Source organism: Cnephaeus nilssonii, assembly GCF_951640355.1.
Source record: "Cnephaeus nilssonii genome assembly, chromosome: X".
Classification (NCBI taxonomy): Eukaryota; Metazoa; Chordata; class Mammalia; order Chiroptera; family Vespertilionidae; genus Cnephaeus; species Cnephaeus nilssonii.
Genome location: NC_137071.1, coordinates 30,027,790 through 30,053,824, shown reverse-complemented (window position 1 = coordinate 30,053,824; position 26,035 = coordinate 30,027,790). Strand labels below are relative to the sequence as shown.

The 26,035-nt window shown below is 40.0% G+C and overlaps 1 protein-coding gene across 3 annotated transcripts in view; it reads right to left on the bottom strand.

Annotated features, from left to right (window-relative positions):
* RPS6KA6 (ribosomal protein S6 kinase A6) overlaps nucleotides 1–26,035 on the bottom strand; it is a gene marked incomplete at its 5' end in the record, with an annotated part of 215,953 nt that overhangs the window by 37,233 nt on the left and 152,685 nt on the right. For all 3 annotated transcript variants that reach the window (XM_079765685.1, XM_079765686.1, XM_079765687.1), the window contains 4 exons: nucleotides 6,795–6,912; nucleotides 9,766–9,842; nucleotides 17,253–17,414; nucleotides 22,437–22,595. In XM_079765685.1, the coding sequence (XP_079621811.1) occupies nucleotides 6,795–6,912; nucleotides 9,766–9,842; nucleotides 17,253–17,414; nucleotides 22,437–22,595 (516 nt within the window). The remainder of the gene's footprint in view (nucleotides 1–6,794; nucleotides 6,913–9,765; nucleotides 9,843–17,252; nucleotides 17,415–22,436; nucleotides 22,596–26,035) is intronic.

Genomic DNA, 26,035 nt, shown 5'->3' with positions numbered 1-26,035 from the left:
AAAACAGCAAGTAAGCCCACTGCATGGGAGAATGTATTATTTGCCAATGCTATTTTAGATAAGGGTTTAATCTCCAAAATTTACTGGGAACTCACAGAAATTAACAAAAAGAAGATAAACAATCCAATCAAAAAATGGGCAAAGGACATAAATAGACACTTTTCAAAAAAGTATATACAGAAAGCCAAGAGACATATGAAAACATGCTCAAAGTCACTAATCATCCAAGAGATGCAAAGCGAAACAACAATGAGTTACCATCTCACACCTGTGAGAATGGATATCATCAACAAATCAACAAAGGACAAGTGCTGGAGAGGATGTGGAGAAAAAGGAACCCTTGTGCACTGCTAGTGGGAATGCAGACTGGTGCAGCCACTGTGGATGACAGTATGGAGTTTCCTCAAAAAATTAAAAATAGAACTCCCATTTGACCCGGTAATCCCACTTTTAGGACTATATCTCAAGAAAACAGAAACACCAATCAGAAAGGATATATGTACCCCTATGTTCATAGCAGCACAACTTACAATAGCTATGATTTGGAAACACCCTAAGTGCCCAGCAGCAGATGAGTGGATTAGAAAACTGTGGTACATCTACATGATGGAATACTAAGCTGCTATACAAAAGAAGGAACTTTTACCATTTGCAACAGCATGGATGGACATGTAGAGCATTATGCTAAGCGAAATAAGCCAGTCAGAGAAAGATATATGTTACATGATCTCACTCATAAGTGGAATATAATGATCAACATAATTTGATTAACAAAAATAGATCCAGAGACAAGATAACAGTAAACAGATTGTCCAACCTCAAAGAGAAGGCAGGGGAGGGGGAATTGGAGAATAACCAAAGGACTTGTATGCATGCATATTAGCATAAGCAATGGACACAAACTCTGGGGTGGTGGGAACTTGTCCTCGGGGGTGGGTGTGGTTGGGGGGGTGGGCAAATCAGGGGAAAAGGAGACATATGTAATACTTTAAACAATAAAAAAATAACATATATGCATACCCTATGGACATGAACAATAGTTTGGTGAAGGCCGAGGGGGAGGCACAGGTGGGTGGAGGTGGGCAAAATGGGGGAAACCTGCAAAAATGTTAACATTAAAAATGTTCAATAAAATTATAAAATTAAAATTCTAATGTTGCTAAAAACATTGTTTCCTTGGGGGATATTTTAATTTTATATGTATTATGTGAATGTTTTTTACAACCTGAACATATCCATGTATTGCTTTTGTAATTAAAAATAACTAAAATCTTTCATGGCTAAAAAATAAGAAAATACAAAAATGAATATGACATTTACAACTACCCAAGTGAGGAGATTAAAAATGTACACAAATGAATATATGACAAGGTAGAATGTAATAATATCTCTAATAAAGCACATACAATGTTGTTATGGGTACACCGTAAGATAAAAAGTAGAAAACGTTCTTTTTTTGTAAGGAGGCCAGGCAAGAGCCAGTAATTAATTATCACATAAAAATTTCTACTGGGCATTTCTTTGTTGGCTGAGGGTATATGTGCTTGAAATAAGTAATACATTACTTATTTTTAATAGTCTAAAATTTAGATAGAATTGTCTAATTAATCAGGTGTTATTGTGTTTATTTTTAATATGGAGTGAAGTAATGAAATTTTCATTGCTCTCTTGCCTCTTCTACTTTTACTTTGTTTGCCAGATTCTTCCCCTTGTCTCCCCTTGTTTTCAAAAGGGAAGGATCAATTACAATGTTCTCTAAGCCTGGGGTTTGGATGTGTGGAATTAGCTGAAACTATTGTAGCAATAAGATACAAAAAGCTAACATGGCTTCCACTATGAGCCCCACTGTTTAACTGAAAAAACCAAGTTTATAAACTCTGCATGGACAGGAGGCAAAGAGAAGCATCTCTGTATGCTTTTGGTGGTGGTACTAACCAATAGAAATAAAAGCATTCAAAGGGAAAGCATTCAAGGGAAAAATTGTAAGGAGCTATAATTAAGAAAAACAATTGTTATTATATGACAGCATATACCACAGAAAACTAAAAATATAAGCACAATTGCCATATAAATTACTGTGTCTTTCATCATTTTATTCATGGCTGCCAGTTATATTTTTAAAGGAAAGCAAGAAGCATATATATACTGAGTGGCCAGATTATTATGATCTCTGAACGCATAATAATCTGGCCACTCAGTGTATAGCCAATATAATAAAAGGCTAATATGCAAATTGTCCCCTTGACCAGAAGTTCAACCAGCAGGCAGGCCAGCCAACTGCCCATGTCCCCTCCCTCTGGCCAGGCTGGCCAGACCCCACCCATGCACGAATTCATGCACCGAGCCTCTAGTGTGTGTGTGTGTGTGTGTGTGTGTGTGTGTGTGTGTGTGTGTGTGTATCTCAATATATATATATATATATACTAGAGGCCCGGTGCACGAAATTCGTTCACGGAGGGGGGTGGTCCCTCAGCCCAGCCTGTACCCTCTCCAATCTGGGACCCCTCAAGGGATGTCCGACTGCCCGTTTAGGCCCGATCCCGGTGGGCAGTCGGATCCCTAAACAGGCAGTCGGACAGCCCTCTCACAATCCAGGACTGCTGGCTCCCAACTGCTTGCCTGCCTGCCTTCCTGATTGCCCCTAACCGCTTCTGCCTGCCAGCCTAATCACCCCCTAACCACTCTGCTGCCAGCCTGTTTGCCCCCAACTTCCCTCCTCTGCCGGCCTGGTTATCCCTAACTGCCCTCTCCTGCAGGTTTGATCACCTCCAACTGCCCTCCCTTGCAGGCCTGGTCCTTCTCAACTGCCCTCCCTTGCAGGCCGGGTGCCTCCCAACTGCCCTCTCCTGCTGGCCTTCTTGTGGTGGCCATCTTGTGTCCACATGGGGCAGGATCTTTGACCATATGGGGGCAGCCATATTGTGTGTTGCAGTGATGATCAATCTGCATAGTACTCTTTTATTAGATAGGATAGAGGCCTGGTACAGGGGTGGAGGCCAGCTGGTTTGCCCTGAAGGGCGTCCCTGATCAGGGTGGGGTGCCCTTGGAGCTTGGGGCGGCCTGAGCGAGGGGCCTGTGGTGGTTTGCAGGCTGGCCACGCCCCCTGGCAACCCAAGGGAAGGCCCTGGTATCTGGAATTTATTTTCCTTCTACAATTGAAACTTTGTAGCCTGGAGCGGAGCCAAGCCTGGGGCGCCCTCCGAGGCCCACAGCCATTTGTGTTGGGGTTATAATTGAAACTTTGTTGCCTTAAGCGGGTGGGCCCGGCCAGGGTGTGCGGAAAGCTTTGCTTCCCCTGTTGCCGGCGACAACCCTGGCCTGCTCTCTCAAGCTCCATTCTGCTGCCATTTGTTTGAATTTGTTTACCTTCTATAATTGAAACTTTGTAGCTTGAGTGGAGGCTTAGGCCTGCAACGGCTGGAAGAAAGCTTGGCTTCCTCTGTTACCTAGGAAACCTTGCTCTCTGTGGCTGTAGCCATCTTGGTTTGGGTTAATTTGCATACTCGCTCTGATTGGATGGTGGGCGTGGTGTGTGGGCGTGGCTTGTGGGCGTGTTGGAGGTATGATCAATTTGCATATTTGTCTATTATTAGATAGGACTAGAGGCCCAGTGCACGAAATTCGTGCACGGAGGGGGGTTGTCCCTCAGCCCAGCCTGCACCCTGTCCAATATGGGACCCCTCAAGGGATGTCCAACTGCCCATTTAGGCACGATCCCAGTAGGATCGGGCCTAAACGGGCAGTCAGACATCCCTCTCACAATCCAGGACTGCTGGCTCCCAACTGCTCACCTGCCTGCCTTCCTGATTGCCCCTAACTGCTTTGTCCTGCCAGCCTGATCACCCTCTAACCACTCCCCTGCCAGCCTGATTGATGCCTAACTGCTCCTCTGCCAGCCTGTTTGCCCCTAACTGCCCTCCCCTGCAGGCCTGGTCACCCCTAACTACCCTCCCCTGCAGGCCTGGTACCCCCAACTGCTCTCCCCTTCAGGCCTGGGTCCCCCACAACTGCCCTTCCCTGCAGGCGTGGTCGCCCCAAACTTCCCTCCTCTGCCAGCCTGGTCACCCCTAATTGCCCTCCCCTGATGGCCTGATTGCCCACAACTGCCCTCCCTTGCAGGCCTGGTCCCTCCCAACTGCCCTCCCCTGCTGGCCATCTTGTGGCAGCCATCTTGTGTCCACATGGGGGCAGCCATCTTTGACCACATGGGGGCAGCCATCTTGTGTGTTGGAGTGATGTTCAATTTGCATATTACTCTTTTATTAGATAGGAGATATATATATCCTATCTAATAAAAGGATAAGATGCAAGTTAACCATCACTCTGCTATATCCACAAGCCATGCCCAATAGCCAATCAGGAGCGAGTATGCAAATTAACCCAACCAAGATGGCTGCAGCCATGGAGCTGGAGAGAGCAGGAGGCTTGAGTTGCCCCGGCAATGGAGGAAGCCAAGCTTTCCGCACACCCTGGCGGGCCTAGGCCTCAACTCAAGGCTACAATGTTTCAATTATAGAAGATAAATAAATCCCAACAAAAACAGCTGTGGCCACGGAGCAAGCAGGAGGCTTGGCTCCGCTCAAGGCTACAAAGTTTAAATTATAGAAGATAAATAAATCCCAGATACCAGGGCCTCCACTTGGGTCACCGGGGTGTGTGGCCGGCCTGCAAACCACCATAGGCCCCGCGCCCAGGCCGCAACATGCCCCAAGGGTACCTCCACCCTGATCTGGGATACCCTTCAGGGCAAACCAGCTGGCCCCCACCTGTGCACCAGGCCTCTATCCTATCTGGCTTATTTCGCTTAGCATAATGCTCTCCATGTCCATCCATGCTGTTGCAAATGGTAAAAGTTCCTTCTTTTGTATAGCAGCTTAGTATTCCATCGTGTTGAACATCCCTTGAGGGGTCCCATATTGGAGAGGGTGCAGGCTGGGCTGAGGGACACACACCCCTTGCATGAATTTCGTGCACCGGGCCTCTAGTGTGTGTGTGTGTGTGTGTGTGTGTGTGTGTGTGTGTGTGTGTATACTGCATACACTGAGTGGCCAGATTATTATGAGTTCAGAGATCATAATAATTTGGCCACTCAGTGTATACACACACACACACACACACACACACACACACACACACACACACACATTGGAATTGTTCCTTGTGAATATGTAATTTTGTGATGCACAAACTGGCTGAGTTAGAAAATACATATGGTTCATGAATAATACTACTAGTTTCAACCCCTTTACAAGGGGAAATAAGACACATTATAAATAAACCAAAATGCACAGAAATGGAATTTTGGAGTTAGAAGGAACCACAGGGAGAATTTAGTCTCCACATTGTGCAGATGAGAAACCTGAAGCAGCTAATTAGTAGATCAAAAGTAGCACTCGGTTCTGACTTCTAATCAGGTGCTCCTTCTACCACACCATACAGCACACCTGTGTTATTATGGCTAACATCCAAACACAATCCCTTCTGTTTTTCTGTTGGCAACCACATTCTACAATGATAAGGATATGAGATTTACTCCATAATATACCCTATAGATTAACTAGTGTTCTTGATACAATTAGGTTTTATCATTAGCAGATATTAAACATAAGCAATTCCTTTTGTCTTAAAATGTTTTCTACTGCAAATGCAGCTTAAAAGCCTCAAGTCCCTATAAGACACACGCTGACAACCTTTGGGCTTTTGTATTAAAACTTAAAATTTTTAAATTAGAAAGGTAACAATCCGTAGTTAAGAATTGACCATCCCCCCAAAAAAAAAAAAAAAAATAAGACCAGTTACTTTGAAACTGCACTAATACAGCAGCCACTAGACACATGTGGCCATTAAGCCCCTTTAAAATGTGGGTACTCCATAAACTCAGATAAGCTGTAAGAATAAAATGCACACAAAATTTTGAGAGACTTAAAATGAACAAAGAATGTAAAATATTTCATTAATTTTTATGTTGATTAAATGGTGAAATATTTTAACTAGACCAGGTTAAATATAGTGTTACTAAATTAATTTCACCATTTTCTTTTTGTTTTTTAATGTGGCTAACTAGAAATTTTATTTTTTTTTATTTATTTTTTGCTATATAACATGTTTTTTATTTTTAATTCAGTGGATTTATGAGAATTACCTTATGAAAATTTTCTGGCACCTTTCAAGATTACTATACTTTTTGAGGGGTGAATCTTTGGACTCATGATTTTTCACTCTGCATTTGCATAGGAAATCAGGATATGTATACTAACTAGAAATTTTAAAATTCCATATGTGGCTTACATTATATTTTTATTGGACATCTCTAAGCCATCAATAATAAATATCTAGATGCTACTGATAAAAAGTTTACATATTCTCTAAGAATATTTAACATTATAAAAATTGCCTACATAATCACTAGTCAATATCTGTACTAAAGAAGAAATGACATAAAAAACACACACACACACACACACTACATTCAGAAAGCAACTTTAATTGGCTTAAGTATGCCTTTTTCTTCAGTATATTTACATTTTTAGTTTTGGTTAAACTGAAACTATTTTATGTTCCCTGAACACATATAAACTAATAAAAATAGGAATGTTGCCCAAAGAAGAAGCATGACCAAAAAAAACCAACAGAAAGTCAGCCATTGTTTTGTTCAATCAACACATACAAGTGAATTAACTTAAAAACAAATGCTGACATAGAACACCAGCATGTACTCTGCAAATACACACTTAAATATAACTTAAATATTTCAGCAATTTAAGATTAATATAACAAACATTTATAATTTATACCTTTGCTCCATCTGAAATATTGTCCCAGTTTCCACCACTCAAAGAGAACTTTCCATTGCCTATACGCAGCAGTATCTCTTCAGGAGTATCATTGGGGCCATTAGCAAACGGAGTATAACTATTAATAAAATAGATTTTAATAAACATAGGGCCTACTATACATATGAAATATAATTGAAAGTGATGAGCATAAGACTACATGCAAATATTTACTATAGCAAATTAGAACATTATTTAATAATTCCCTTCACTGTGCACATCAAATTTGATACTTCAAATAATGAACTTAATCCTAATTAATTATTTAATAAAATTAAGAATCTTGTCTATATCAAAGTCTTGTTGCCTTTGAACAGTTAATCCATGTAAAACAAAATAAAAGTGGCTCTTCATGTAAAGTTAGTCTTAAAATCAGACTGTAATAAAACACGCAAATTTTGTATTCTCCCAGGCATAAGTCAGCAAACCTAATATACCTAATCATGAGGAAACTTAATTTTATATATTCATATAAATGCATTTATTTTATTGATTCAAATTTATTTATTAGCATTTTATAAATATTATCAGTGAAAACAGGTTAACAATAATTTCAATTAATGTCCATAAAAATGTTAGTTAAATATTTATATCGGTATAACAAAAAACTCTCTAGAGAATTAAAATTATTATGTGGATCAATATTCATGGAAAGGAAGACAACTACCTTGTATAAAGTTAAAATAGTTTAAAACTTAATTATAGAATGACAGAAAGTGATCAGTTTTGTACCATTTTAACAGATGGAACTGAAAATGGTATTCAAATTTAGGAATGAAAAGTCTTACTGTTAAAAAGTAAGAGAAATATGTCTTCACATGTTAATGCCTTAATTCCTCATGTAATAATTAAAGTTGATATAACACTAAACACACATATATACACTAACATTCATTTTTTGTTTAGTCATAAAGTAAATATTTGAAAGCATCAATCCAGAAATGGTATCCCTTGTTTCATGTGAAAACTTTAGCTATTCATGACTTTAGCATTTACTTTGGGCTATAACTAAATATTTTGCAAAATTTTATAATGTATCTAAAAGTATGTGGAGCCTAGCCAGCGTGGTTCAGTGGTTGAGCCTCAACCTATGAGCCAGGAGGTCATGGTTCAATTTCAGGTCAGGGCACATGCCCAGGTTGTAGGCTAGAACCTCAGTGTTGGATGTGCAGGAGGCAATCAATCAATGTTTCTCTCTCATCGTTGATGTTTTTATCTAGCTCCCTCTCTCTTCCTCTCCGAAATCAATAAAAAAGTATCTAAAAAAAATAATAAAAGTACGTAGAATACACTGACATACATAATGATCACCAAGCTAATAAATAATTGTGTGATGATTTCATATGTATAACTCTTCTTTTATATCAAGCACATATTAATTATACTAAATGCCTTCTCTAAAAAGTCAAACCTAAATGCATTATAATTTTATTATAATTCTTCAAATTCCATTCTATGCATTGATTTTTTTAAATCCAACCTTTTTTTACAGCCATAAATTTTTACTCCTAAATAAAAATATTAAGAGTAAATCAAGACTTGTAAATTACCAACGCAATCCATTTATTACTTTGTTTAGTAGGATTTTATCCTTTCAAGAGAAGGTAACTGTGTGTTTCTGTAATTTAGCATTCTGTTACTATTTAGATTTGTTATAAAGCTCAATCTATCAAATCTCTAGTGGCAGGAGAGCCAGAATTCAAGTACTTTAAAAAAATCAATTCAAGCCCTAGGCAGTTTGGCTCAGTGGATAGAGCATAGGCCTGCAAACCGAAGGGTCTTGGGTTCCTTCTATAAGGATTGTGGTCAAGGGCACCTACTTGGGTTGCAGGCTCCTCCCCGGCCCAGCCCTGGTTGGAGCATGTGCAGGAGGCAACCAATCGATTTGTTTCTCTCATATTGATTTTTTTCTCTGTCTTTCCCTCTCTCTTCCACTATCTCTAAAAATCAATGGAAAAATATCTTCAGGTGAGGATTAAAAAAATAAAATTAAAATTATATCTTAAGTAATAATTCAATATCAGTTGAAAACTTTTAAAATTATATATATATATGAATATTGCCTCATTAAACACCTTTATGTTTTTTTTCAATTTTATAAGAAAACAATCTATATAATAAAGAGGTAATATGCTAATTGGTCCTAATGGTGTCACAGTCACGACCAGGCTTTGTGTGCACAGGAGCTGGTGGGCGGGGACTTGCAACACCGGGACATGAGGCTGCCACAGGGGGCGGCCCCCCTGGTGGAGGCATGCACAGGCCTGTGGCACCACCCATCCCAGAGGGGGGCATCAGGACAGGCTGTGGCGGCCTCCGCAGCAGCACTGCTCGGCCTGGAGGGGCGTGTCAGGATGGGCCTTGGCTCCACAGCCGCAGCCTCAGCGAAGAGCTCTCAGCACTCCTGCACCAGGGTCTGAAGGCACGGAGAGGGAGAGCACATAGGCAGTTAGGGGATTTAGGCCAGGTGGAGAGTGCAGATAGGCAGTTAGGAGGATCAGGCCAGGAGGGGAGAGCAGATAGGCAGTTAGGGGATCAGGCCAGGAGGGGAGAGCAGATAGGCAGTTAGGGGGATCAGGCCAGGAGGGGAGAGCAGTTAGGGCCATTAGGCTGGCAGGGGAGCAGTTAGGGTCATCAGGCAGACAGGAGAGCAGGTAGGGGCATCAGGCAGGCAGGTGAGCGCTTAGGAGCCAGTGGTTCTGGATTGTGAGAGGGATCCCAGATTGGAGAGGGTGCAGGCCAGGCTGAGGGACCCCTCCCTCCCCCCCGCCCCCCGCACGAATTTCATGCACCGGGCCATTAGTGTAGAATATTTTGAAATGTTAATAGACTTTTTCTTAAGGTTATTTTATCTGTCCTCTTTCTAGATGAAAATATACAGGTGAAATTCAAATAATGATGTGAATTATTTTGAATATATAAGGTTTCTTACCCAGCCAACATTGTGTAAAAAAGGACTCCAAGACTCCAAATATCACAAGCAGCATCGTAGCCCTGTTGCATAAGAACCTGAGAAAGAAATAATTATCTGGTATTACCCAGTATAAATTCCTTTATCTCATCTGAATGAAAGTTGTGCTTTTAATAATCTTACAAATGTTCACAATTTAAAAACTTAGATTATTTTAAAAATAGATTCATGTAATGTTAAAGGCAAAAAACTTCTGCTATTAGCAAGTATGGAATAAATGGCTATTAATAAAAGTGAGTAACATGGATCATACAAAAACAACCTTGTAAAATATTAATTTTCACTTCTCCTTTTAGAAAAACCAAATAGAGACATCAAAATTTAAGATTAATATGTACAAAAAGCTTAATATATGTTACACACAGTACTGTTTTTAATCTTGACACTGACTCTATAGAGAAAATATTATTTCTATTTTGAAGATGAAAAAAACTGAGGCAAATGTTCAGTAATTTGCCCAATACCACAAAACTGGTAAGCAGTGGAGGAGGTATAATTACTCTAGAGCTTGTGCTTATATCTGTAACTGCCTCCTTGCTACATACGAGATGATAAGATAATATATGATCTTATCAAAGAAAGATTAATATTTGTTTTATATACAAGGCTTATGTCTTGAAAAGATCAGTATATTTCTGGATTACAAATACACATTTGATAAATTCTAAATGGTTTCATTAACTTCTCATACAATAATTTAGGTAGCTGTTTTTTGCTCTCAGCACTAGTGTTAACAAAAATCAATGATATATTCATTATGTATTAATGTGAGTTTTCTCCATGAGGTTAATAAAGTTAGTTAGAAAATAGATGAAATGAAGCTTTCTTATTCAGAAAAATAAGTCCACTGCTACAACCTTTAGGCATAGGAACAAAATAGAAACATTGTTAATGCATTAACAATGTAGGCTGTGTAAGCACCAGATTAGACATTTCATTTCTAAGAGGCTCAATACATTAATGTTTGGCTTTGACAATTGCCAGACACGAATAATGAACAACTAACTTAAAGTTCAAGATATATTTTTTTCTAGTTAAATTGGATTTATAAGAACACACATATGTGCAAACTTGATAAGCTGGAGAAGCTATCAAATACTTCTATAACTGGCTTATGTAAATAATGCACGTAGGGACTACAAAAGCCCTTAATAAATAATGAGGTACAGTTAAACCACTCATAGCGTGGTAAACCCAAGTTGGCATCCTTTAGTAAAACTTAAACCTCTCCTGCTTCTCCCCCCCCCCCCCCGCCCCGCCCCGCATCACCTATTTCATTTCTTTTTCTCAGAAATTCTTATGGTTCCAGACATCACTATCATGTTTTCTGTGGTTCCCTTATGACAGTATTTTTTAAAACTTTTTTTTAACTTTAATTTATTTACAGAGAGAGAGAGAGAGAGAAAGAAAGAGAGAGAGAAAGGCATCAATTTGTTGTTCCACTTATTGGTTGATTCTTGTATGTGTGCTGATCAGGGATTGAACCCACAACCTTATAACCTTGATGTACCAGGACAATGCTCAGCCAGGGATGGTAGAGTATTTTTTAAATGTTCCAATTTGCAGCCAAGGTCAAAGGACTGCCCAAGAACTTGCTGGATAGGTGAGGGTTACTCATTGAGTCAGCTATAATGATTTCACACATCCATAACCTTCCTAGTTAATGAGAAAAAGGGCACAGGAGGCGTGATAGTGCTTAATCTAATTACATCAATCATGAAAACCTTGTTTTACACATTTACCACACACTTAAATCCATTTTGTATGGGCAAAGAGGAGGCAGTCCACTTTTGATCTAGAGTGGGTCTCAAAGCTCTATAATATTAAGAATATCCTATCTAATAATAGACAAATATGCAAATTGACCATACCTCCGACACACCCACAAGCCACGCCCACAAGCCACACCCACCATCCAATCAGAGCGAGTATGCAAATTAACCCAAACCAAGATGGCTACAGCCACAGAGAGCAAGGTTTCCTAGGTAACAGAGGAAGCCAAGCTTTCCGCCTGCCCTTGCCAGGCCTAAGCCTCCACTCAAGCTACAAAGTTTCAATTATAGAAGGTAAACAAATTCAAACAAATGGCGGCAGAATGGAGCTTGAGAGAGCAGGCCAGGGTTGCCGCCGGCAACAGGGGAAGCAAAGCTTTCCGCACACCCTGGCCGGGCCCACCTGCTTAAGGCAACAAAGTTTCAATTATAACCCAAAAAAATGGCTGCCGGCCGCGGAGGGAGCCCCAGGCTTGGCTCCGCTCCAGGCTACAAAGTTTCAATTGTAGAAGGAAAATAAATTCCAGATACCAGGGCCTCTGCTTGGGTTGCCAGTGGGCGTGGCCAGCCTGCAAACCACCACAGGCCCCTCGCTCAGGCTGCCCCACACCCCAAGGGAACCCCCACCTGATCCGGGACGCTCTTCAGGGCAAACCACCCCTGATGTACCTTCAGGGCAAACCACCCCAGCTGGCCTCCACCCCTGTACCAGGCCTCTATCCTATCTAATAAAAGAATAATATGCAGATTGATCATCACTGCAACACACAATATAGCTGCCCCCATGTGGTCAAAGATCCTGCCCCCATGTGGACACAAGATGGCCACTACAAGGTGGCCAGCAGGAGAGGGAAGTTGGGAGGCACCCGGCCTGCAAGGGAGGGCAGTTGGAGGTGATCAACCCTGCAGGAGAGGGCAGTTTGGGGTGACCAGGCCGGCAGAGGAGGGAAGTTGGGGGCAAACAGGCTGGCAGCAGAGTGGTTAGGGGGTGATCAGGCTGGCAGGCAGAAGCAGTTAGGGGAAATCATTAAGGCAGGCAGGCAAGCAGTTGGGAGCCAGCAGTCCTGGATTGTGAGAGGGATGTCCGACTGCCTGTTTAGGGATCCGACTGCCCACCGGGATCGGGCCTAAACGGGCAGTCAGACATCCTTCGAGGGGTCCCATATTGGAGAGGGTACAGGCTGGGCTGAGGGACAACCCCCCTCTGTGCACGAATTTCGTGCACTGGGCCTCTAGTATAGCCATAAAAAACAAGGCAAGGTAGTGGGATGAATGAAAGAGTACAATGCAGAACATGTGTTTAATACTTTCCTACTTGCATCAAGTTAAATACAAGAATATAGACGTCAGAAGTAAAGTATTTAATGCCATTGCCTTTTTTCTCATTTGATATCCCATAGATTTTCATTCCCTTTGTTCAACTTAATTCATATTTGGAACAAAACATCCAGCCCAGAGCAGAACAATGCAGAGTAAATTCACACTCATTTTTTTTATAAACAGCTGCAGGAGCAACATCCAACCAATTTATTATAAGTTCCTTTAATTCAGGATTATTCTTATATATCAGAAGACATTAAATATCAGTTGAATACTATTATAGATTTACATTTATAAAATAAAATGTTTTAGAGAGATATTAACTTTAGTGACATAGGTATAGTAGAAAAGCACATCTACTATATAAATCTTAAGAAGTGGATTGAATTAATACATATAAAAAGTGAATAAATATTATTAACTCCTTGTTAAGTTGAGATTGTAATCAGCTTATTTTTAAATTTTTGTGTATTGATTTGAGAGAGAAAGAGAGAGAAAGTGAGTGGGGCGGGAGAGAGAGAGGGATGGAGGGAGAGAGAGAGATAGGGAAGGGGGAGGGAGAAAGAAAGAGAGAGGGGCGAAGGAGGGAGAGAGATGCAGAGACAGGAAGAGAAAGAAACAATGATTTGTTGTGCCACTTATTTATGCATTTGTTGGTTGATTCTTGTATGTACCCTGACCAGAGATCTAACCAGCAATCTTGGTGTATTGGGATGATGCTCTAACCAATTGAACTACCCAGCCAGGGCTATAATCTATACTAATAAAAGGGTAATATGCTAATTAGACCGGGTCAACTGGACATCTCTGGACATCCGACTTCCTTCTGGAGGAAGCCATGGTGGTGGGGGCTGAGGCAGAGGCTGTTAGGGGTGATCAGGCCAGCAGGGGGCCAGTTAAGGGGCAATCAGGCTGGCTGGAGGGCAATTAGGGGGTGGCCAGGCTGGCAGGGGAGCAGTTAGATGGTGGCCAGGCCGACATGGGAGCAGTTAGAGGCTAGCGAGGCTGGCAGGGGCACAGTTAGGGGCCTGCGAGGCTGGCAGGGGTGAAGTTAGGAGGTGACCAGGCTGGCAGGGGGGGGCAGTTATGGGGTGACCAGGCCGGCAGGGGGGCAGTTAGGGGGAGATCAGGCTGGCAAGCAGAGGCAGTTAGGGGCGATCAGGCAGGCAGGCGAGTGATTAGGGGTGATCAGGCAGGCAGGTAGAATGGTTAGGGGCGATCAGGAAGGCAAGCAGGTGAGTGGTTAGGAGCCAGTGGTTCCAGATTGTGAGAGGGGCCTAAACTGGCAGTTGGACATCCTCCGAGGGGTCCTGGATTTGAGAGGGTGCAGGGCGGGCTAAGGGACCTCCCCCACCCCCCAACCCCCGTGCACAAATTTTGTGCACCGGGCCTCTAGTTATCTTATGTTAGAGAAAAATGACTCTTTGGGCACTATAATGAAGTAATGAATTTATAACCCCCATAATGCTACTATATTCAAATATCTGCACAGGTACTTGAATATTTCTAATTTTAGTTTAAAGGATAATTCATTTCCTATACATCATTACTAATTTTTTTGAGTCTGAAATTTCTTTTTAATAGCTGCATAGTATTCCATTGTGTAGATGTACCACCTCTATTAAAAAGAAGGAACTTTTACCATTTGCAACAGCATGGATGGAACTGGACAGCATTATGCTAAGCGAAATAAGCCAGTTGGAGAAAGATAAATATCACATGATTTCACTCATATGTGGGATATAATGATCATCATAATTTGATGAGCAAGAATAGATCAATCTAGAGACAAATTGTAGGGAGGGGGGTTTAGAGAGCAGCCAAAGGACTTACATGCATGCATATTAGCATAAACAGTGGACACAGACACGGGGGCGGTGGGGGTTTGCCCAGGCTGGGAAGGGATGAGGAGGGGGTCAATTGGGGAAAAAGGAGACATATGTAAAACTTTAGACAATAAAAAAATAATAAAATTTAAAAAAAAAGAGTCTGAAATTTCAGGAACAAATCTAACACAAAACCTCATTGATAAAAATTTACACATATTCATTGATTGCTACTAGAGGCTTCATCACTTGATAATAAAACTTTTCAAAGCATTTTTAAAATTTTATTGAATTTATTGGTGTGACATTGGTTAATAAGTTTATATAGGTTTCAGGTATATAATTCTACAGTACATCATCTGTATATTGCATTGTGTTTCACCACCACAAGTCAGATCTCCAATCCAAGTCAAGTCTCCTTCCATCATCATTTATCCCCCTTTATGCTTTTGTACCTCACCTCACCCCTTTCCCTCTGGTAATTATACTGTTGTCTGTATCTGTGAGTTTTTCTTTTCTGCTTAACACCTTCAACGTTTTCACCCAGCCTTTCAACCACCCTCCCATCTGACAGCTGTCAATGTGTTCTTGGTATTAATGAGTCTGGTTCTAATTCAACTTATTTTGTTCAACAGATTCCACATGTGAGTGAAATAATATGGTACTTGTCTTGCTCTGACTGGTTTATTTCACTTAGCATAATACTCTTCAGGTCTATCCATGCTGTCACAAAGAATAAGATTTTTTAAATATATATTTTATTGATTTTTTTACAGAGAGGAAGGGAGAGGGATAGAGAGCTAGAAACATCGATGAGAGAGAAACATCGACCAGCTGCCTCCTGCACACCCCCTACCGGGGATGTGCCCGCAACCAATATACATGCCCCTGACCGGAATTGAACCTGGGACCCTTCAGTCCGCAGACCAGCGCTCTATCCCCTGAGCCAAACCAGTTTCGGCAAGATTTTTTTTTTATGACCGAGTAGTATTCTATTGTGTCAATGTACCATAGCTGTTTTATCCATTCATCTACTGACGGACAGTTGGGCTGCTTCCAAATCTTAGCTATAGTTAATGATGCTGCAGTGAACATAGGGGTGCATATATTTCTTCAAATTTGTGTTTTAAGTTTCTTCAGACAAATGCCCAGAAGTGGAATCAATGGGTCATAAAACAGTTACATTTTTAATTTTTTGAGTTAACTCCATATGGCTTTACACAGGGGTTTCGTCAATCTGCATTCACACCAACAATCCATGAGTGTTCCCTTTTCTCCACATCCTCATCAGCACTTGTTTTTTGATTTATTGATGATAGCCATTCTAACAAGTGTGAGCTGATATCTCATTGTGGTTTTAATTTGCATCTCTCTGGTGATTAGTGACATTAAGCATATTTTCATTTCTATTGGCCATCTGTATGTCCGCTTTGGAGAAGTGTCTATTCAGATCCTTTGCCCAAATTTAATTCGATTCTTTGATTTTTTTGGTATTGAGTTTTATAAGTTCTTTATAAATTTTGGATATTAACCCCTTATCAGTGTCAAATATGTTCTCCCATTCAGTGAGTTGTCTTTTAATTTTGTTGATGGTTTCCTTTGCTGTGCAAAAATGTTTTCGTTTGATTTGGTCCCATCTCTTAATTTTTTCTTTTGTTTTCCATACCCGAGGGGAAATATCAGAAAAAAAATATTGCTACAGGAAATGTTTGAGATTTTAATACTTACATTTTCTTCTAGAATTTTCATCGTTTCTCGACTTGTATTTAAGTGTTTAATCCATTTTGAGTTCATTCTTGACTATGGTGTAAGAAGGTGGTCTAGTTTCATCTTTTTACATATATCTGTCCAATTTTCCCAACACTACTGAATAGATTCTTAACCCCATTTATGTTTTGCCTCCTTTGTCAGAACCACTGCAGCCTCACCTTCCCTGACTCCTCACTCCAAGATCTAGGTATGAATGTTATTTGCCAAGAAAAACTTGACCACTTATAAAACCCATGTGAAGCTGTTTTCTCCAAGAATTCGAAGATCTTAAAAAGAATCAGGCATGGCACTACCTTTATATGTTATGTGTAATGCTAAATAGTATAAATTACTTCATGTTCAACACAACCCAAAATATCTGAAAACCTATCTTGACTTGTTACTAAGTGAGTTCTGGGTCTTGAAAATGTTATTTAGGTACTTTAAGCCTCAGTTTCCTCATTTATAACATTTAATATATTGAAGGTAGAGTTATCTCTACTTTCCCTTCCAGCTCTAAAAGGGTAAAGTCTTAAACTAGTACATCACCCAGGAAAATAAAATAGTCTAATTATTACATTCAAGTTGGTTTCAGATGCTAACTCCTAGTCTGAATATTTATACTAAGGGGCTATCAGAATTCACTGATTTAAATAGCTTTATTGTTGAGAATGGATAAGATAACTCAGATTTTACCTACCAACCATAACATATACGTGCCATTATATACATTCAACTAAAGGAAAGAGTGAAAAACAAAAACTGAAGTTTTAATGAATACCTCAGGTGCTACAAAATTTGCAGTGTAGCATGGAGTTAAGAGAAGCCCATTTTCTCCTCGAAGTTGCTTTGCAAACCCAAAATCACAGATTCGAATGGAGTCTGCATTGGCTGATTCATCCATGTATAAAATATTACTAGGTTTAAGATCACGATGAACAACCTTGAACACAAAAGAAAAAATACTATATTTCTACAGCTAAATAAATATCTGTGAAATAAAACATTTTATGTTAATATATTTCTAGGAAAATAACTTTTTAATCATAAAATATCGAAAATGATACTTTGTCCTACCTTTATAATCTTGAAAGTATACAGAGAAAATAATCTCTATCAGATAGATGTTCTGCTTTCTATCCAAACCACCAGTTTTGTTAATAACTTCCAATCTCAAATTATCAAAACTCAATTCTCAGTTCCACTTCTGTTTATAATGAACTAAGACCCTATCTAATATGCCCCTACCCACAGTAAACAACTATAAAACCTGAACATAATAAAAAAATGAACTACCAGAAGGTACTGGGGAGTGAAGAGAAGCATACAGGCTCTGGTGGGAAGTACACAGTTGGCTGAAGGAAGGAATACAGGGAACTATATAAATGGCTTTTAGGCAAGGGGAAAGTACAGTTCCTGTGTCACACAGTGATGGTGAAGATACACATGGAAAAGCCCACAGTCTTTCTGGCCTGGAAGACCAGAAAAGAGATGCTGGGAAACCTTTAATGCTGAGTGGAGGGATACTGTAAATTAAGTCAAAACTACCCCTGAGCTCTGGCCACATAGCTCAGTTGGTTAGAATGTCATACTGATACACTAAGGTTGCGGGTTCAATCCCCAGTCAGGGCACATATAATAATCTCTCTCTCTCTCTCTCTCTCTCTCTCTCTCTCTCTCTCTCTCTGTCTGTCTCTAGTCAATAAATAAAAAATTGCTCCTAAATCAACAATGTGTAGAAGAGGGGTGAGGAGAAGTAAAAGAGGGTAAAGGGGGGGATGAATGGTGATGGAAAAAGACTTGATTTTGGGGAGGGTCAATACACAATGCAATATATAGATGATGTATTATAGAGCTGTGCACCTGAAACCTGCATAATTTTATTAACCAATGTCATCCCAATAAATTCAATAAAAATTTTCAAATGTGTAGAAGAGGCTCAAAGTAGTTTATATTAATATGAAAGATAGAGACAAAAGTTGCTACCCCAAAAGCAGAATTTTCTGTGCAAAGAATGCCAAGAAAATTATCCACTAAAACAAAACAATAATGAAAATCAATAATAATCATTGGAGAAAAATAACAGAATAAAAAATCTCCAAAATTTAATATTATAATGTGCAGTATACAATCCAAAATTATGTGACATACAAAAAAAAAAACAAAAAACAAACACACACACACACACACACACACACACACACACACACACACAGAAGAAAATAGAACATAGTTTCAAGAAAAAAAAATCAATCAATTCTAAATTCATGATGAACCACATTGGAACTAAAGGACAAAAAATTAACTTATTTTTTATTTTTTAAATTTATTTTTATTATTGAAAGTATACAGATATCCTCTTTTTCCCCCCATTGACGCCCTACTCTCCATTCCCACCCCCCCCAGACCTTCACCACACTATTGTCTGTGTTCATGGGTTATGCATATATGCATATTTGTTCTTTGGTTAATTTCTTTCCACCCCATCCTTCCCTCTGAGATTCATCAGTTTGTCGCATTAGGGTGACATTGCCTAATAAAATTATACAGGTTAAGTATCTATATATATAAAATCCTAGCGACTGGAATGGCAGCATGACCAGAATGTCCAGAACGACCGATGGCTATGACATGCATTGTGGCAGCCAACCAGCCTGATCCGGCCCAAATCGACCCCCCTTGGGCCAGCCCGGCCCCCTATTGGCCCCCAACACCTCAATCGGGGGCAGGGCCAGCCAGACAACCACCTGCGTCCCCTCCCCCTACCCAGCCATGGCCCTCCCCCTCCACCAGCCTGACCCAATGGGTCCCCATCGGGGTGGGCCAGCTGGATCCCACTTGTGCACAAATCATGCACTGGGCCTCTAGTACAATTCTATAATATATCATCTGTATATTGTATTACTTGGGGTGGTGAATATACAGACAATTTTCAAAATAATATGATGGAGGTGCCAGCTAAAGCTAGGGTGGTAATAATATTTCAGCATATAAATGCATACATTTTGTAAACCTTAAACAATGTTATATGTGAATTATATCTCAATAAAAATGTATTATTCAAAATTCACAAGACTAAATATAAGACATTTAAAAAATAAAGTGGCTATTATAACTATCTTAACAAAGTAAAAGAAAACATGCTTTTGATACATGAAACTATCAGCAGAAATGTAGAAGCAGCCCTAACCGGTTTTGCTCAGTGGATAGAGCATCAGCCTGCGGAGTAACGGGTCCCAGGTTCGATTCCGGTCAAGGGCATGTATCTTGGTTGCGGGCACATCCCCAGCAGAGGGTGTGCAGGAGGCAGCTGATCGATGTTTCTCTCTCATCGGTGTTTCTAACTCTCTATCCCTCTCCCTTCCTCTCTGTAAAAAAATCAATAAAATGTATAAAAAAATAAATGTAGAAGCAAAAATAAAATAAAATAAAATGCTAGAAATGCAAAATATTCTGAAATTCTCTACATTATAAATTTCTTACTGATTATTATCCACTTCATTTAATCTAGTTCTATCTTAATCAGCAGTTCACTGCACTGAAAGATATTTAAAGACAAGGACCAAGTCTTACTCATATTTGAATCGGCAATACTTTTTATAATGCCTGGCATATAGAAATGCTAAATACATCTGTCATTAATTTATTTAATTGATGTAAGAAACTGAAGGTTTCTAAAATAATAAACTAAAGTAAAGGTGCTTAGTATGCCCACCACCCAAAGTCAAATAATCTTCTGTCACCATATATTTGGCTCCCTTGTAAAATACACATCATGTTTCACAGAAATGTATCCTTGAAACTTATATGATCTTATTAACCAATGTCACCACAATAAATTTAAATAAATTGATAAAAATGAATTAAAAAGAAAAGATGTTTATAATTTTCCTCTTCTCAAAATAGCTGGTCATCCTTTATTTTAGAGAGTGTTGATAAAAACAATCAAGCTATTAAATTATAATAGCCATATATAGTTCATATTTTATAATACTGAAAAATGTAGTACATTAAACCAGACACAAAACTGAGTACTGGCTTATTTTTCTTATTTATAAAAGGGGACCATGTAGAGTTTTCACTGTGCCAATTTTGAGTTGATCATTAATTTATTGTTTATACTTATGTGCATACATATCTACTATTACAATTGATTCAGACTAAATTTTTAAATTATTTGTGACAATGTTTCCTTCCAGAGTTGTACATTATAAGAGTTGATCTTTTTTGGTAACATTTTCTTTCTTTATGAATAGGTAGGTAGCAAAACATCAGACCTGCTCCATTACTATAAACTTTAATAGATTAATATTTCAAATGTTTAGAATCTAAATTTCTTACTGTATTTGGAGGAGGGTTTGGCAAGAATCAACATATACAGTCCTTTCATTGCCAGAACTTTATATGATAGGTATAGCATAATACGAGTAATATTCACATGTCCTTGGATAATCCTTTTATGTTTCACTTTCTTTTATATATATATATATATATATATATATATATATATATATATATATATATAATTGATTTTTCACAGAGAAGAAGAGAGAGGAATAGAGAGTCAGAAACATTGATGAGAGAGAAACATCGATCAGCTGCCTCCTGCACACCCCTCACTGGGGATGTGCCCACACCCAACATACATGCCCTTGACCGGAATCGAACCTGGGACCTTTCAGTCTGCAGGCCGTAGCTCTATCCACTGAGCCAAACCGGTTTCGGCTATGTTTCACTTTCAAATTTGATTAGGTTTGCCTGACCAGTGTTGCTCAATGGTTGAGTGTCGAACTATGAACCAAGAGGTAATGGTTCAATTCCCAGACAGGACACAGGCCTGGGTTGCGAGCTCAATCCCCAATGGTGCAGGCAGGAGGTAACCAATCAATGGTTCTCTCTCATCATTGATGTTTCTATCTCTCTCCCTCTCCCTTCCTCTCTGAAATCAATAAAAATAAAAAAAATAAAAATTTGACTAGGTTTAATAATTTCAAAGTCAAGGTTAGATTCAATTACATAACCCAAACCACTTTTAAAACTAATATGCTACTAAATCAGGGTCAACAGGCAGAGTGAACAAAATGATAACATTTTCTAACTTCCTAATTCTATAACCTTCACTACTTTATGAGTATTACTAGAGGCCCGGTGCATGAAATTCGTGCATGGGTGGGGTGTCTGTCCCTCAGCCCAGCCTGCACCCTCTCCAATCTGGGACCCTTCGAGGGACATCAATCTCACAATCCAGGACTGCTGGCTCCCAGCCGCTCGTCTGCCTGCCTGCCTGATCACCCCCTAACCACTCCCCTGCCAACTTGATTGATGCCTAACTGCCCTTCCCTGCTGGCCTAGTCACCCCTAACTGCCCTCCCCTGCTGGCCTGGTTGCCCCCAACTGCCCTCCCCTGCAGGCCTGGTCACCCCCAACTGCCCTCTCCTGCAGGCCTGGTCCCCCCCAACTGCCCTCCCCTGCAGGCCTGTTCCTCCCCCAACTGCCCTCCCCTGCAGGCCTTGGTCCCCCCCAACTGTCCTCTCCTGCAGGCCTGTTACCCCCCCCCAACTGTCCTCCCCTGCAGGCCTGGGCTCCCCCCCAACTGTCCTCTCCTGCAGGCCTGGTTTCCCCCAACTGCCCTCCTCTGCCAGCCTGTTAACTGCCCTCCTGTGCAAGCCTGGTCCCTCCCAACTACCCTCTCCTGCTGGCTTAATCGCCCACAACTGCCCTCCCCTGCCGGTCATCTTGTGTCCACATGGGGGCAGCCATCTTTGACCACATGGGGGCGGCCATCTTGTGTGTTGGTGTGATGGTCAATTTGCATATTACTCTTTGATTATATAGGATTAGTATGTTCTCTATAAAATATATATTCTCTATAAAAAAGTAATTCACTTTAAGTAGTATACCCTACATATAATTTTATGAATATACAAGTCACAGAACTGAAGGAAAGAATATAACTACAACTTACTCCTTGACAATGAAGGTAGTCAACTGTTTTAGTTATTACAAACAGTACATCACTAGCTTCCCTTTCTGAGAAACATTTTTGTTTGAGAATACGGTCAAGTAGTTCTCCTCCTTTCATCAAATCCGTAACAAGGTAAACATATCTACCATCATCATAAACCTAAAAAAGAACACATTTTTAAAATGTTATTATATATAATTTTAATTCTTAAATGTTTAAATTACATTTACTTTGCTTTTCTAGTGAACCTCTAATGTTAAAAAATATATATTTCTTTATTGCCAATATAGTAATGAAGATTAAATTGGCTAAACAGTCCCCTGAGATCATGTTAAACATATAATTTCATTAACTTTTCAGGTAGTATGTAACACTTCATCAAAGGATATAAATGAAAAAAATAGAACTCTGTACCTCTCAAATGGCATCTATCTCATTTATTACTGTGTTATAGACACTTCTTTTCCCTACTAATAGTAAGCTTCCTTTTGGCAGTAAATATATTATTAGTTTTTAATATCCTCCCCACGGTCCATTATCTGACATGGTGTATTAAATGTTTGTTGAATTCAAATACTATATCAAGGAAAATAAATTGGAAAAATAAGTGTACCCTTTCATTCAGGGCTTGTGACATAGATAGATTAGATAGATTGGTGATGATAGATAGATAGAAAGATAGATAGATACAAACTACTATTTAAAAATATTAATCAAAATGCATATCATATTATCTGAAACAAACTGATCTAGGTGATAGCCGATTTGTCTGCCTTCTCTAAAGAGAAAATAGCATTATTTTCTTATGTGAAAAGTCAGCATTTAAGAACATCTATTTTTTGTAAGTAGCACAGATTTTTATTGTCAAAACAAGTAAGATATATGAACATAAGAAAAAACACAAATAAATTAACTGTTCTCATTATTTGAGACTCTGGGGCCTCTCTATGAAAAAGTCAGCTCAGCTGACTATGCAGACACCATCCTTCCAAAGTACAAATAGCAAGGATTTGATACAGTATTCAGGACAATGACCAAACATGTCCACAGCTTTCCCTGGTTCCTTCCTCAGTAACCTCTATTTTTATACAAGGTATGAGGTTCATTTTGGGAAAAATGATTGCCAGAAAAATATTTTCATGCTTCTACCTCTAAGAAAAAAAATTCAGGCTCTGCTGACACTTGTTTCATATGAACATCCAGAATATAGTCTACATATGGTTTCCACCATCTGTACTTTTAAAAAGCTTAACATCCATTTATATACACTGAGTGGCCAGATTATTATGCGTTCAGACATCATAATAATCTGGCCACTCAGTGTAGACTGACCACAGAGTTGGGATTTTAAAATAAGGTTTTTCCATGTATAAGAACTGCATTGTGGGTAGTTAGAAAGAAGCAGAGGACTTACTAGCCAGAGGCTGGGGGCCACTATCTCCTGGTCCCTTGACATATCAAGATTTGCAAGCTTTCCCTTATACATAAGTACACTGAGTGGCCAGATTATTATGCGTTCAGAGATCATAATAATCTGGCCACTCATTGTATATCAAAGCAGTAGGTTGAATATTTTCCCTTAAATGGTCTTCCACCAAAATGCAATGAACTTAATCTTACTGTAAAGTGCAACAAAGGATATGCTAGACTTGTGTTTGTTGACACATGAAAGAGAAGCACTGCCCACCAGAACTGCCCCGGAGGCACAGCAGTAAGAACTGCCTCTACCAGTCTTCACATAGGAGATGGGTCCCTGCCAAGTCTGGTTTTTCTTTGTGCCCAGATCTCAAACAAATGTAGGTTCCCTCACTGACAAGGCTGGAGCCCAAGGCTCCAGCAGTATAGAGGGCCAGAGACAAGTCAGTGAGCACCTCTACACCATGACTTATCCATCAAGAAGTCTTGGTTTGGGAACAACACATATGTTATCTACCTTGTAAGCAATGATCAAGGTCTTGTCTAAGCTAAAGGATGAAAAAAAAATTGATGAGGCCTCCATACATCACTGCTAAGATTATTTAATCTAACTTTAAATTGAAGCAATATAAAATGGCTTCGCTCACACAAGGGCAAGCTTTGCACAAGGGCAAGTTTCTCAAAAAACAATAATACTTCCCGTTCTAGGCTTAGTTTAAAAGTTTTTTTGTTTTTTTAAAAACACACAAACAAACAAAAAACAAAAACAGAAATCTTTCCTATGCCAGACCAGGGTAATAAGGAAGTGGGGGCAAGACATCCTCTATCCAGAGTCACTGGAAGAGAAAGCTATAGAAGCTATTGGGTGTAAGCATATTCTATTCACGGGATTTAAGATTATCAGTCCATTGTGGTTGTTTCTTCCTTTCCATCAGCGGGATATCCATCTTGGGCAGCTTTAAGGCTGTTGGATTTTCGACCATTAGGGTGGCCTGCACATGGATAAGTAGCATTGGAGAAGGTTTCTTGGCTCTTATGCAGGGCTGGGTGCCAAAACCTTCCAAATTAGACTTGTGGAGGGAATCTTGGTCCAAAGAGGATCCATTTATCTGTCTGGTTTCTGTGTTTATCCCCACTTCCAGAATCCATGGTTGCCAGGAACCAATTCCAGCATGTCATAATTACAAGAGTTTCATCAAAAGGTTGATGAGACTTGGGGGGCTCAACAAGGGCTGAGCCACATATGTAATTACCTGTTGGAATGGCTAAAAAGCATCTCCCCGAAACCTGAAAAGGATTGCTTGCTGCCAGACAGCTCAGGGCATCTTAATCTACATGTTATTGCCTCCTGTTGGCCAAACACCTGAACAGCTGTAGGCTATTCCCCAATCTGACAATGCTTCTGTAAACCCTACCCTTTGAAACCCTACCCTGTGAAGTGTATTATCTCCACCTTGCCTTAGGACAAATTGTGTTAATAAAAAGCATGGGTCCTGAGTCAAGGGAAGTCTTTAGCTCCTTTAGCTGAAGCTCCTCTGACCCCCAATGCCTTTCAAAACTATCTTTCGTCCTTGGACTCCTTTATTGAATCTACACGCAGCTCCTTTCTCCAGATTGCTGAAACTTTGTAATGCTGGGATAAGAACCCTGGCACATGGTGATAGGATTTGGGCCAGATAAGACTGTGGAAGAGCCAGAAGAGAGCAAACCTCCAGGCTATTGCTCAGCGGAAGAGTGGGGGTTGCTGCTCGGGGTGGACTGGGCTGAGGCTGGCTGCTTCTCTTCTCTCATTATCTCTCCACTCTGTAGTGTTTTAGTTTGTGGAGTGCTTCTGCCACTTGAAGGTACTTGGTCTCCTAGGTGATAAGGTGATTATAGGGTATCTAGCCAGCATCTCTCTCTACCATGCCTGTTGCTCAAAATGCTGAATGGTCTCCTGGGTCTGTTTTATGATTAAAGAATTCATGAGACACAGGTGGCTTTAGCCTTCATCATGGGGACCTAGTCCATACTGCCAAGAGCCAATGGCAGGTTCATGGTAGGGAAGGACACACTGGCCTCTCCTTCCTCCACCAGGCATTGTCTCAAAACCATTGAAAGACTCGGATCCAGGTGCTTTTTCTATATAGATTTCAGAGCTGAGTCCCTAACAGCAGAGTGAAATGGTGTGATAATTACACTTA